This window comes from Pieris napi, chromosome 14 (assembly GCF_905475465.1).
Source record: "Pieris napi chromosome 14, ilPieNapi1.2, whole genome shotgun sequence".
Classification (NCBI taxonomy): domain Eukaryota; kingdom Metazoa; phylum Arthropoda; class Insecta; order Lepidoptera; family Pieridae; genus Pieris; species Pieris napi.
Window position 1 is genome coordinate 9,394,341 of NC_062247.1, and position 13,323 is coordinate 9,407,663.

Below are 13,323 nucleotides of genomic sequence, written 5' to 3' on the forward strand. Positions count from 1 at the left end.
ATATGCTGTAAAATTAAAATTAGGAAATGTTTATGAATCAGAGTTAAAAATAATGTATGCGATGTAAGTTTAGATGATTATAAAATTTATCTTAGTCGCTTAATCTATGACTTTGATTACATTGAATTATATCTTTTTACGAAAGACATAAATGAACTTAATATATAAATAAAGGAAAAAATTTACGAAAGACTAGGCGGTATGGTCGAAAACAAAAATTATCCGTAAGTAAAAAGAATCAAAATAATATATTTTAAGAACTCTCCATAGAAACACAGAATAGGGGGAAATTTGTCTTTAAATATTATATTATAATATATTTATTTACTAGTTAAATAACTTTAAATAAGTTAATTTGTCTCATCTATAGGCACAATTTCTTTGGTCACAGATATCGTTTTGACATTTACTTTTAATCTTTCGGTCTTCTACTATCTTTGCCTCTAGTGAAGTCAAGAGTTTACAGTGTATGTGCCAATTTAATGTACGATTTTATTTTACGGGTTTTTCAAATAATTTATCGAAATGTATGATCCCGCTAGTGATGGCGTTGATCTTAAATCTTGCAGAATATGTTTAACAACAAAGAAACCGCTGTGTCCACTATTTAAATACAAATTATCAGGAAATTATGCTGAAATGTTGACGGCAATTGCTAATGTCAAAGTAAGTTATTCTGACCTACCTATTTTATTTAGGATTTTTGGCTTTTATTGTTATGAACCGATATATAAATATTTATTATTTGTATGTTTCGCATGTTATATTTAAAGAACGCTGCCATGATATACAATAATTCCTCGTATGGTAATAGATTTCGCATTGTAACCTACATTCTTGATATAACTTATAATGTATTTACATTGTATATGTTGATTGAAATTTACTGAAATATAAGTAACTGCCCCGCGGTTTCACTCGCGTAGTGGATAGTCTACTAAGTCGGACTATAGATATATTTTTGTTATGATAAAAGTTTTATTTTACTTAGTTTTTAATTACTTCTTTCAAATTATTAGATACAGAAATACTTAAATTCATAATCTAATCAATATACAGATTTTACTTAACAAAAAATATAAATGTTATATATTTTTTAATTTGTAACATCATTTACGTAGACATTAGTATATTTAAAAATACTCTACAGGTATTGAAAAATTCTTGATTTCAATATTTTTTTTTTAATCAGTCCAGGAATGATTAGCTTGATAAATTGTTATAATTAAAAACAAAACTGTTAAATGCTTAAATTTATTCTATAATATTAGAGAAGATATTTATTTATGGAACTAAACTATGTCTTAGAACTTCCCTATGCACAACATTTGACATAGTTTTGTTTTGTGGCAGCAAAATAATTTAATGTTTAGGAGTTCCAACTTGGAATAGGCCAAAATACAATTTGCCCTATGGGTTGGGTATGGGCTAAAGGGTAAATGGTACGGGTAAACATTCTTTTTATTGGTATTGATACATTCTATAATACTGTAAAATTGTTTTTTGTTCTATTATCAATAGTTACCACAACACACGCAATGGCAGATTTTTGATCATACTATGCATTTTTATTAGGGATTTAAAAAAAAATATATAGCCTATGTTAGTGAGTGAAGATGCAGCTTTCTTATGGTGAAATAATTTTTGAAATTGGACCTGAATTTTTGTGTGAAAATGTTACAATCATACATACAAAAATTCAAATGTTTCCTCTTTATAATATTAGTATAGATTAAATTACTTGTATTTTATAGTTAATTTTAAATGTATGAAAACATTTCTTTTTAGGTATTACCAACTGATGGCCTTCCTGAAAAAATATGTCTTAAATGTTGCACCACTTTGGAAAAAGCATATCTACTTAAAACTGTTGCGGAAAGGTATTAAAGAATTTGTTATTGTAAAAAGCTGTAATTATAAAAAAATAACTAAATATTTTTTTATTTCTAGGTCTGACAGAAAAATGAGAAAAATTATCCATAGTTTAAAACCAACTGCAAACACAAAGAAAATAGCATTTAATTCCCTTACTGATATCAAAGATGAGATTGGACCGCTTGTTAAATCAGAGCCAGGAATGGAGGTGGAAATAGATGTCCTTGCACCAAATTGTGTTCCTAATGCAGAGCCGGTTGATGGTAAAGATATTATAATTGCAAACACAGTTATAAGGAAGGTAGAGAATGATAAAAAATTCAAAGTAGAAAATACAGATTTTGATGTAAGTATTATTGAATTTGAGCCTCACATTTTAAATTATGTTTCAAATCATTAAATTGTCTATGAAACAAATAGTAAAAAATAATATTGTTGTCACCCAAAACATCAAAATCCAACTTCTTGTTTTTAGTCATGGCAAGGAAATTTAAAAAAAAGTCCTACCTTCATGGGTCAAAATATGCATTTAATGTAAACATTAAAATGCCACAAACGGGTCACAACATTTTTTTCTTTTTGTTTTCTGGGAGTTGTATATCTTGAAACACATACAGGGGCCTTAGTCAAGATGCCTTAACAGTAGTTAATGTAGAAAGTCAAACACTAAATTTGTATGAAAACTTTTCGACACGAACTGTCATTTCCATACAAATTTAGTTTTCGACTTTCTACATACACCCCAGTTCATGTAAATAACTTTGGTAAATATTCCGTATCGCGGCACCAGCGATTTTGAGGCTGATTTTTTTTTACAGTCGCGTTATGATCTGTAAACATCATTACTAGTATTGTTATGATGGCGCATGAAAAAAAAATTCAATTTATTTAAAAAATATGTATACTAACCTAACCTAACCGAACAATATTAATAATAGGTTTTTTGGACAGCTCCGGCGCTGCGAGAAATGCAGTCCCTCCGCCCTTGGGTACCAAAGCACAGGTATTTTATGCCTGTGCTTTGTTACAGCGGGTGGGGGCTGCTCTTCCTCCGCGTCTCCGACTATTTATATACACTCTAGGGGTAAGGCAGACAAGATAATGTGGATAGTGGGGTGCTCTGATTCTGTTTTGGGTACTTTTTGATTGTTTTTTTTGGCAAAAAAAGTCATGCGCCATCATAACAACACTAGGTATGGTGCTGAGAGCTCATGATGAAGTCATAAAAAAAATCAGCCTCAAAATCGCTGGTGCCGCGATACGGAATATTTACCATAACTTTTTCTTTAATATGAAATTTGACTAAACTAAAGTTGCAATTGCAATATATGTAACATAAAAAATTGTTGAGGTATCAAATGTATGTAACATTTGCAATTTTTTTAACAGTATGTGTTTAATACAATGTCATTTTATCACTCTGCTTTGTCAGTTCTAGAATAAGATTGTCTCATCTGTTTCAGAATGATTTCTTCACTGATTATGGTATTGATAATGATGAAGATGATGATTATTTACCACCTTTAGAGAAATCAAAAAGTAAATTTAAGAAACCAAAGTTATGTGATATAAAAGTATTTAATACTAAAGGCAAAAAAACAATTATAAGAAAAGTAAAGGTGGTAAAACAAGTGAAAAATACACATATTGACGGTGACAACAAAAGAACTACAACAATTACATGTTGTAAGTATCAGTATTAACTTAATTAGTCATTATAAAATTTCAGCTGAACTATTTATTCAAAATATTTATATTTTTTAGTTTGTTTTCGGTTTTTTGATGATTTATTTAGAATCAATTGGTCCTTTGTCTTACAGAATATTGTATTCCGTCATCTAAATGTATGATTACGTCATATAAATGAAAATAAACGGATTGAAAACAGACTTATACATAGTTTAAATAAAAATTAAAGCGACTTTTTAATTATTATTTATTTATTTATTAACACTTTGTTGCTTAATTATATATATAAAAAAAAAATAACAAAATTACAAGTAAAGGAAAGGCAACTGGCGGCCTTATCGCTTTCGAGCGATCTCTTCCAGGCAACCACTGTGAGAAAAGAAAAAAAGAAAATGTATTAAATTACATGAGGTAGGCAAAAAGTGCAAAAATACATGTATTACATATACTTGTAAAGAAAAAGAAACTAAACAGGAACAAAAAAAACAAACTAAACTAATAAAGGATACATTAAATTTAATTATTATTAATATACTAATATGTAATTGAAATTGAAATTATCTTCTCTCTCTATCTCTATTTATTTCTGAAGAATTAATTAAATTTTCAGTTCCAATTCTCAAAAATGGAGCAACAGGTCCACCAATACTATTGAAGAGACCGAAAGATGCAACAATAGTTAAACCAAACTCGAATGTAGATAAACAGAGAACTGTTCGTGTTTCAAGAGATGCAACTCCTGGAAAACAGAGAGAAAAAATGGTGTGCCCCGTTTGTGGCATTTTAACATTTACGTTAGGAAATCATATGTTAACACATGAAGGTAAAACTTTTAAATTTTTTACTTGCTCTGGATACAAGTTTGTTGGTAAGATTGAAACATAGTGTTAGCAGTTTTTCTATGGTATTGATGCAATAAAATTGACTTTTGATTTATAATAATTAAAACTATTCTACATATTAAATATAAACTTTATAATTACTAGATTTGTTTGTTGACAACTGAACACATTAGCTTTTGTGTCACAGAAACCGATCAGAAGAAAACTATTACTAGTTTTTGTTATAAAAAAATACAAGTCCTTTCTCCAACCAACTTTTAATAATTATAGTACTGTAAATACTGTATATTGTGGTTACCAGTTTAGCTAATTTTGTATATGTCAACAAAATGTAAAATTCTAAACACCGTTAGATTGTAATCTATCTCGCGAGATTGTGAACTGTCGGAAGATTGTGAACTCAACGTACTGCTTACAATTTAACGTATTATTATTCGGTAGATTGTAATCTATCGAAGTGAAACCTTCTTGTTGACATTATTAGCTCTAAAACTTTTCTCTAGAACTCAATATGTTTCTCATACTTCTCATACCACCGTTTGCTCTCCATCTTACTTACAACTCCGACTACGAAGAAGTCGTTTAATTGTATGGATTAATATATAGGCAACGACACAACATGGCTTTTACTATTGGTAAAAGAACATTCAAAATCGGTTTAGTGATGACACCAATTAGCTCACAAACTACCTGTTTATGATAAGAAACTTTTCCTCTTTTCAGAAAAAAAGAAATTCAACTGTACACAGTGCGATAGAACATTCTCACTCAAAGCAAACTTGGTTTCGCATATTAAAAAGCATTCCGGTATCAAAGACCACATCTGCGAAGTGTGTGGAGCTGGGTTTTACACACAGAAATCTTTACTCAGGTAACCATATATAGAATGTTTAGAAAACAGAAAGAGTTTATCTATTTGAGGTTTTTTTTTTTAATTTAGGTTAGGTTAGGGAGCGTCACGCTATTTTTGGAGATTATTGACAACCCCCCCCCCCCCCCCATGTAAAAAAAAACCGCGTTATTGATCCCCGCCCCACATCATAACGTTTTACAAAAGGGGAAACCCCCCCTGTATTCGTTACGTAATACTTGAATTTTTCTTTCAATTTGATTTTATTTGTAGACTAGAACATTCTGGCTGGGTTAATTTAATAATATTTCGAATGTGGTACAGCTGAAATACTTAGTCATAATTTGTAAAGCGCGGCAACGTATGATGAGCGGAAGCGCGGAAAATTATTCAAGAATGACAATTCTTGACATTGACACATGACAAGAACCTTCATTAATTAGCAGCCGTTATATTTTGGTGTGTTTCTTGAGATAACAAACAATAAATATAGCTTATCCTGAATTCGATTCCAGTGAAATAATAACTCTTACGGCTTCCTAAGGACATAGAACTGATCACGAAGTTGCCTTGAAATACAATAAATCTAAGGAATATTACAATTTGGCTATAGTCTAAGGCTAGTTCTAAAAAAATTAAAATATCGTCTTTTCTATTGCAGACATAATTTGATTCACAAAGGAGAAAGGCCATACCAGTGCGATTTATGTTCTAAGAAGTTTATTGCGGTAAGTGTAACCAAAAGTCAAAATCATTTATTCATTTAGTTAACACGATGTACAATAATTATGAACGTCAAAAAGAAGTACATATTAAATGCTTAATGCTTCTAATTTTACATTTAAAGACGCGGCGTTTCCGGCGACATTTTCGCACGGTATACGGTAAAATATATTTCTCGAACACGGGATTTTCCCGTATGAACGCCGTGTAAACAATATTTAAGTTTTCATATATATTATATTTTCACCTATTCGATAAAATCTCGTATACGGTATACGGGAAAATAATCGTCGTGAGAACGTGGCCTAATAGATACCGGACTGTTAGTGTTTCGTGTGACAGAGATGACGCTCTACAAAGCGAGTATCTCTTTCTAAAGCACGATGCGACTTATAAATGGCCTTGTACTGTACAACTTCTCAATCTTAGCTACTTCGGGCCAGTCAGTAGTTAGACTGGCAGAACCCCTTTAGGTTAGAGGACTTGTTTACCATCCTTTTAAATAAGATTAATAAATTATCCATTTTTTCCAGCGATGCGACTTAACACGCCATTTACGTATTCACGCGGGCTATAAGCCCTACAAATGTAACACTTGCACGATGTCATTCAACGCAAAGCATCAATTGCAGAATCATGAGCGGATGCACACTGGCGAACGACCTTATAGTTGCGAGGTAATTTTTACAACTGTACTTGTACTTTACAATAAATATTTGATATATATATGTATAAATCGGTAATAAATCTAAAGGCTGAGTGCAAGCGACCTGATAAGCGATAAAACAGAGATATTCTTTTTTTATTTGTCATTATTAATATTCTATTTTATAATCCTGTTTCTCTAGAATGTTAAACCAAATACAAAATTAAAGTGCATTTTGCTTAAAGAAATTTTGGATTAAAGGAACGTGTCGCTTGTGTCATTTGAATTGAGATTTTGATTAATAACAATGTGTCAAAATATAACCTATTGTTTATTTTTCGTTATATCTTCGAAGCTTCCAGATTTTTTTTATTATAGATGCTTTATCGTTTCTGTGAATTCAATATTCGATAATTCGTATTATATTTTTGTAATGTCTGCCTATTATTTTTATTAATTTTCTATTCCAGGTATGCAACGTCGCATTTAGTTATAAGGTTAACTTAAATAATCACGTATACAAAACACACGGTATTAATATTAAATTCAAATCAATCCATACGGTGACCGAGGAAGTATTGCGTCGGGAAATGGGAATGCTCAACGAAGCTCGGGTAGCTATAGCGCACATAATTCCACAACTATCTGAGGTCCCGACACCGGGCGCACATGAAACGGTCCATCATACCACAGACTATAACGTATAGAATTTCCATAGACTAAGTCATCACACAGACCATGTATAAATATCACAGAGTATACGTGTAGATGTATCGTCAAGTTTTGGTGAAGAGGTTTGCTACCTCTGCTCTATCAATGTACATTTATTAAAGCAAGTAAAAAGTCGTATGATGTTAAACCGAATCATCTTTTTTGAGATTTTTCCGGATCGATATTTAAAGCAAATGAATTGTGACGTTTTCATTTAGTAATAAATTATTTAATAATTACTGTTTAATATAAAATATTTGTAATGTGCTATGGATCTTTTATTTCATATTCTAACACGCTAGTATGTATATCCCCTTACGTGTATATTTTTCTGTGTCTTCAAAACTATTGCAATTTGAACCGAATAAATCATAAATTTAACATTTATTAATATTAAGTTAGGAAATAGATCATAAGTTGGATGGTATGGAATGATATTGTCTATGGGAAATATGGTTGATATCTTAAGCAAGTTTGAATTAATGTGTTCCAATCCGACGTGTTTTTGACGGACCGACATTATTTTAGTGTTTTGACTTGTCTCTGACGTTTGTCTTTTAAGATTAGGATGATTGATTATTATTATTAACTCAAGATTAGATTCTTATACGATAAATTGAGTAATTTTATAATTTCACTACACTTGTTAACACACAATTCATAGGTTCAATGTCTTACTTTAAGTTTGTTATATTTCTTTAAAAGGAAACATCGAATTAAATGCGAATATAATGATAACCTTTTATTTATTTATAGTCTTTAACCTTGTACATAATTTAATAGTGTTCTCGAATATCCACAGTACAAAGGCAGGCAACAGATACGGGTTTCTTGACAGCAATCCATCGTTTTCTCAAATCATCAGGCAGTTCTTCCATTGAATTTTCGCCATATTTCTTTCTCTTTAAAACAGTTATCTGTAACATGAATTAATCATTTATATAAAGGCAACATTTCATAAGACGTAATTACTATTGATATCGCTTTCCTAGATATTTTTACTTTATAGGTAGAATCGGGCTTCCGGTCTTAAGACTGGCTGATTCGATTTAATGGTGCATTTAAAAATTATATTATTTTAAAGGTACCTAGGTACATGAATAGAACGAGTTCGTAATTAAAATACATCATCTGATTATAACTCATCATTACGTATATCGTAATTAAGTAGGTCAAAAGATAAAATTGTGATAAACGTGTTGAAATTTTCTTCAAAAACCCATAGGAATAAATAATTGATTTTTTTTTGTACGTATTACTCTTTGATCTGTGGACCACACTGATCGAATTTCAAAAATTCGTCAAATAGCATCTTCATAACTTGATATGAATTAACTTATTAACAAAGTATATAATTATTTCCCTTAGTAGAATCCAATCAATATATATAAATAAAAAATATTGTTATTTGATTTTTGTGGATTTTTAAAGTCGGTTATATTTTAACGTTAAAATACTTTCTTAATAAACGTACATTATACACACGTCTTTCTTAATACACTTACATTATACACACGTCTTTGGCAGCTGTAGGGTGGCGAACAAAGTCCTGTATTGCATTTTATAGTTTCAATATAACTTGGGACGTAGTCTTCACCAAGAATTAAAACGTCTCCCTATGAAATAAAATAATTAAAAGGGTTAAAAATACATAAATACACTAGCTGATCCGGCAAACGTCGTTTTGCCGTACAGGTATATTATTTTTAGGAAAAATTTTTTTTAGTTCAATAAAAAATAGGCTTTGATGGTAGAGGGATGACAATTAAGGGTTGTATGTATTTTTGAATGCTGTATCATAAAAAAGTAAAAACAAAAAGTTTGGTCTAAAAAATAAATTTAAAAATTTAGGGGTGTGACCACCCTTAACATTTAGGGGGATGAAAAATAGATGTTGTCAGATTCTCAGACATACCCAATATGCACACAAAATTTCATGAGAATCTGTCAAGCCGTTTCGGAGGAGTTTAACCACGACACGAGAATTTTATATATTAGATTACAGACATATTTTCTATAAATAATACATACGCTCTCCTGCTCGCAGCTACAAGGTGTCTGATGGTCACCATTCTGAAATATTAAAAAATATGTCTAAATTTACGTAGGCGCTTGATCGAAAGCTAGAAAATGTAATTTTATACAAATACTAGCTGACCCGGCAAACGTTGTCTTGCCATGTATATTATTTCTAGGAAACGTTTTTTTAGTTCAATAAAAATAACTATCTAATATTATAAAAAATATTGGTTGATCTTGGAGGGGTGGACACCCCTTATCACTTAGGGTTTTGAAAGATAGATAGTAGCCGATTCTCAGACTTACTGAATAGGCATAAAAAATTTCATGAGAATCAGTCGGGCCGTTTCGGAGGAGTATGGGAACGAACATTGTGACACGAGAATTTTATGTATATACTAGTGGACCCGACAGACGTTGTCCTGCATGATATTTCAAGCAATTAGTAAAGCAAAGTATGAAAGTACCGACTGCAGCGCCATCTGGCGGGCTGATTTGTGAATCTAAACCATTCCCAGATCCCCTTGAACACACACAAAAAATTTCATCAAAATCGGTCCAGTCGTTTGAGAGAAGTTCAGTGACATACACACTCACAGAAGAATAATATATATAAAGATAGAGATAATATTTTATTCCTAATTCAAATTAGTTTATAAATTTACCAGACGAGAATATATAAAATTAGTTTATTATATATAAATATAGTGTATCATAAAAATATCAAATGAGATTGTATCAGTATTTAAATCAAATTATTAATCACCTCCTTGAGGTTATGTGGTCGGTAAAACAAATAATTTAATCATTGATAAAAATCGACTAGTATATGTATCAGGCACAGACTATCAGAGAAGAGTGACTATAAAAATATCATCTGAGGCTGGAACACAAGAGAATAATAATTGTCACCGAGACAAATTTAATGACGTGGAATAAGTGATACCTGTATCTTATATTCCATAATGAACATATGTATTTTATTTTATTATTTTTAAATAAATACTCACATAGTTCTCGACTTTAACATTCCCGCGTTTTCTTGTTCTTGTTTCTACGGAATTGTCCAAGAGTACGATATCATTCCGTATCATATTAGCATAGTCGACAATAAGAGCAGGCAATTCGTCGGATCTCTCCGAGTTATATGATCTCGCATAGGCTATACCAAAATTATCATCACGATTATCGTCTGACCCTCGAAGAACGTAGTTCTGCCTCATGTGAGTTCTTTGATTTTCCATTGTATACTCATCAACATTTGAGGTTTTCTTTAAAGCCACCGTCCAAAACGGAATGAGAAGTATTGACGCAGCGAAAACTTCGAATAGTAGGAAACTGTTTCGCATCTGAAAATAGTTTTGAGATAAAAAAATTATAGGAAAAGTGTTCAGGATTTTGTTTGATAGAAATTTGATTTTGTTGGTGTAAGTACTTTACCCCATCTATATATATAAAAGAAAGTCGTGTTTGTTACAACACTTATAACTCGAGATCGGCTGGACCGATGTTAGTTATGTCTTTTTTGATGGATTTTTCTCCACTCCGAATAGCAGAATAAGTAATAAAATATCGGATAAGTTATCGAATAACAATAAATAAATTAGTTAATTTTACGAATGCACACGGCATGTGGCGACTTTTGTTGACAAAACTACGCAATCGCGTCGAATTCGTGTCACTTCAAGAAATTCCGAACTTGAGGTAAATGAGGAGATGCATAACCAGTCTTTGATCTTGATCGAAAGCATGTGTTACCTCATCAAAAAATGTTGTAAAGCAGAAAGTGCTTTAACATGCAGTATCGCAATATTGGCGATAGAGAGAAGAGGCCTAATGTGTAAAACTGCCATTCTTCTTTTGCAATGGCAAGCAATAAAACATTTCTCTATTTGCAAAAAAAGTTATCACCTTAATGAAATCCTAAAATAAGTTTAACTAAAGTAACAACGATATTATTATTAAGGCGGAACGAAGTTAGCCGGGTCAGCTAGTTATTCATAAAGACTAAATCAGTCCAGCGCTCATATTACTGAAGTACTCTTTCGTCTCTTTCAGACAAATGGTGTTTATGCTGTGACGCAAAGAGACAGTTAAGTACTTTACAACGTGGCAATTGGATTGATTATTTTGTATGAATAAAGGGGTACATTTGAGGGGAATAATTAAAACTGTGTATTTACTTTAATGATTATTACTGGAAATATAGTTTTTGAGATTAAAATTTCAGGAAAGCGATCAGGATTTTTGAAGTGCAAATTCTTTAGGCGCATGAGGGAATTTTTTTTAAGAACGTCACGAATATGTGCAGCGTCTTTGTGGAAGACAAGGGAGAGAGCGATTGACACCGATTGAGAGAGAGTGAGAAGGGTGAATATAGAAATTCTATAAAATTTAAATTTCGTAAAGAGAATTTATGAAATATTAGTATTTTATGAAAAATAATTTATTTAAATCTCAAATGTAGAGATAAATTTAAAAAATTAAATTTATTATTTGTATTTATTTTCGACACTTTTAATATTTTAATAACAATTAAATTCGTAACATATCTTCCTTTTTCCCTCCCTCTAAGACTCGGAAATCTAAAGTTTTAAATTTGTAAAAAATATAAACACGAGTTAAAAATTAGTTTGCCAAAGAAGTTTCACTTCTGACTTGTGTACTTTGTTCGCACGCACCTTTTTTACTAAACATTTGACTGTGACCCAAAAGAGTTAAGAACGTTACAACGTGGATATTTGAATATTTTTTTAAATATAATTAAGGGGGGAATAATTAGGCTTGATACTGTGAATTTATGTAAATAAAATTAAAATCATTTAAATTGATCAACCTAGCCGATAGGCGATTAAGTTTAGTTAAGTAATTTTGATGTTTTGTTTTTGTTCGACACATTGTAATAATGAAGTCCGGTAATGGCGGCGATTTATTTAATATTTTATAGACTTTTTACTTATGTGCAGCAACAGTTTTTTTTGGGTGCCATGACAGGAGTTACATGAAGACAGTAATTAAATTAATCACGAAGCCTTTACTGACGTAAAAAATATTTTCTCTCTAATTAAAAAAAATAAACAACTTACCCTGACGATAATCAATGTCAAGGGCTGGATCTATAATACTTCTGAAAATATTATTTGCCATCTTATATACTATCATTTGATTGATGTGTTCATGAAAAGCTCCATTAACTTTAGAACCCCGATTTGTAATTGATATCTCTGCTATTGTGTCTAATGGACTCTCATTGTGACGAAGACGTAAGGAGGTGCCTATTTTATCCGGTTGACTGTCAGAAAATCGATTGCTATATTTAGGTATTTCTTATAAAGGCGGGACGACGCCTCATTTATTTATAAATTTGTAAGAAACCCCGCTAAGTGAAAAATTTGTGACGACACGGATCTTCAGCTACAAATATTGTTGAGGTCGAACCCTGAATCGCACATCACGCCAACAGTTATTTAGATCACTAAGGGAGCGTTCAAGCATTACGTAACGAATTTTTTGGTATCCTTTTGTAAAACGTTACGATGGGAGCTGGGGATTTCGACTTTCCAGTACTTTACACCACGTAATGGTGTATGTATAAAGAGTCACTAGGTGGTCACAAACGTATTACTATTGGGTACAGAAAATAGTTACGGCGCGTTACAGGGGGGGGAGGGGTGTCAATAATCTCCAAAAAATGCGAGACGTAATACTTGAACGCTCCCTAAGGATACGAGGGCTGCAATAAAGGTATCGGGAATGGAATAATACCACTGTTCCTGTCATATTTAAATCTTTTTAATTGAAAACTCCTTCTCCTCCTTTCTTTTAAAAAAGATTCTCGGTCTTGTCACAAAGTTTTGTCAAACTTGTTTAGTCGTTGAGAAAATGGAATTGAGAATTCAAGAGCGATGATTTATTATGACTTTCGAAGTGGTTTATCACAAAATCAGTGGGTTGACCGGATGATTTCT

The 13,323-nt window shown here is 31.4% G+C and overlaps 2 protein-coding genes across 2 annotated transcripts; one reads left to right on the forward strand and one right to left on the reverse strand.

Annotated features, from left to right (window-relative positions):
- Positions 1–428: 428 nt before the first annotated feature.
- On the forward strand, positions 429–7,603 carry LOC125055989 (zinc finger and SCAN domain-containing protein 12-like). The gene is made up of 9 exons (XM_047658793.1): positions 429–666; positions 1,789–1,880; positions 1,951–2,221; positions 3,339–3,561; positions 4,175–4,387; positions 5,130–5,277; positions 5,918–5,984; positions 6,513–6,656; positions 7,096–7,603. The coding sequence occupies exons 1-9, from the start codon at positions 526–528 to the stop codon at positions 7,330–7,332; spliced, it is 1,536 nt and encodes a 511-aa protein (XP_047514749.1). The 5' UTR covers positions 429–525; the 3' UTR covers positions 7,333–7,603.
- A 462-nt stretch (positions 7,604–8,065) lies between these two features.
- LOC125056050 (prothoracicotropic hormone-like) lies at positions 8,066–12,853 on the reverse strand. The gene is made up of 5 exons (XM_047658912.1): positions 12,442–12,853; positions 10,366–10,704; positions 9,368–9,409; positions 8,842–8,952; positions 8,066–8,253 (listed from the first exon to the last, which is right to left on the reverse strand). The coding sequence occupies exons 2-5, from the start codon at positions 10,702–10,704 to the stop codon at positions 8,113–8,115; spliced, it is 633 nt and encodes a 210-aa protein (XP_047514868.1). The 5' UTR covers positions 12,442–12,853; the 3' UTR covers positions 8,066–8,112.
- Between the last annotated feature and the right edge of the window lie 470 nt (positions 12,854–13,323).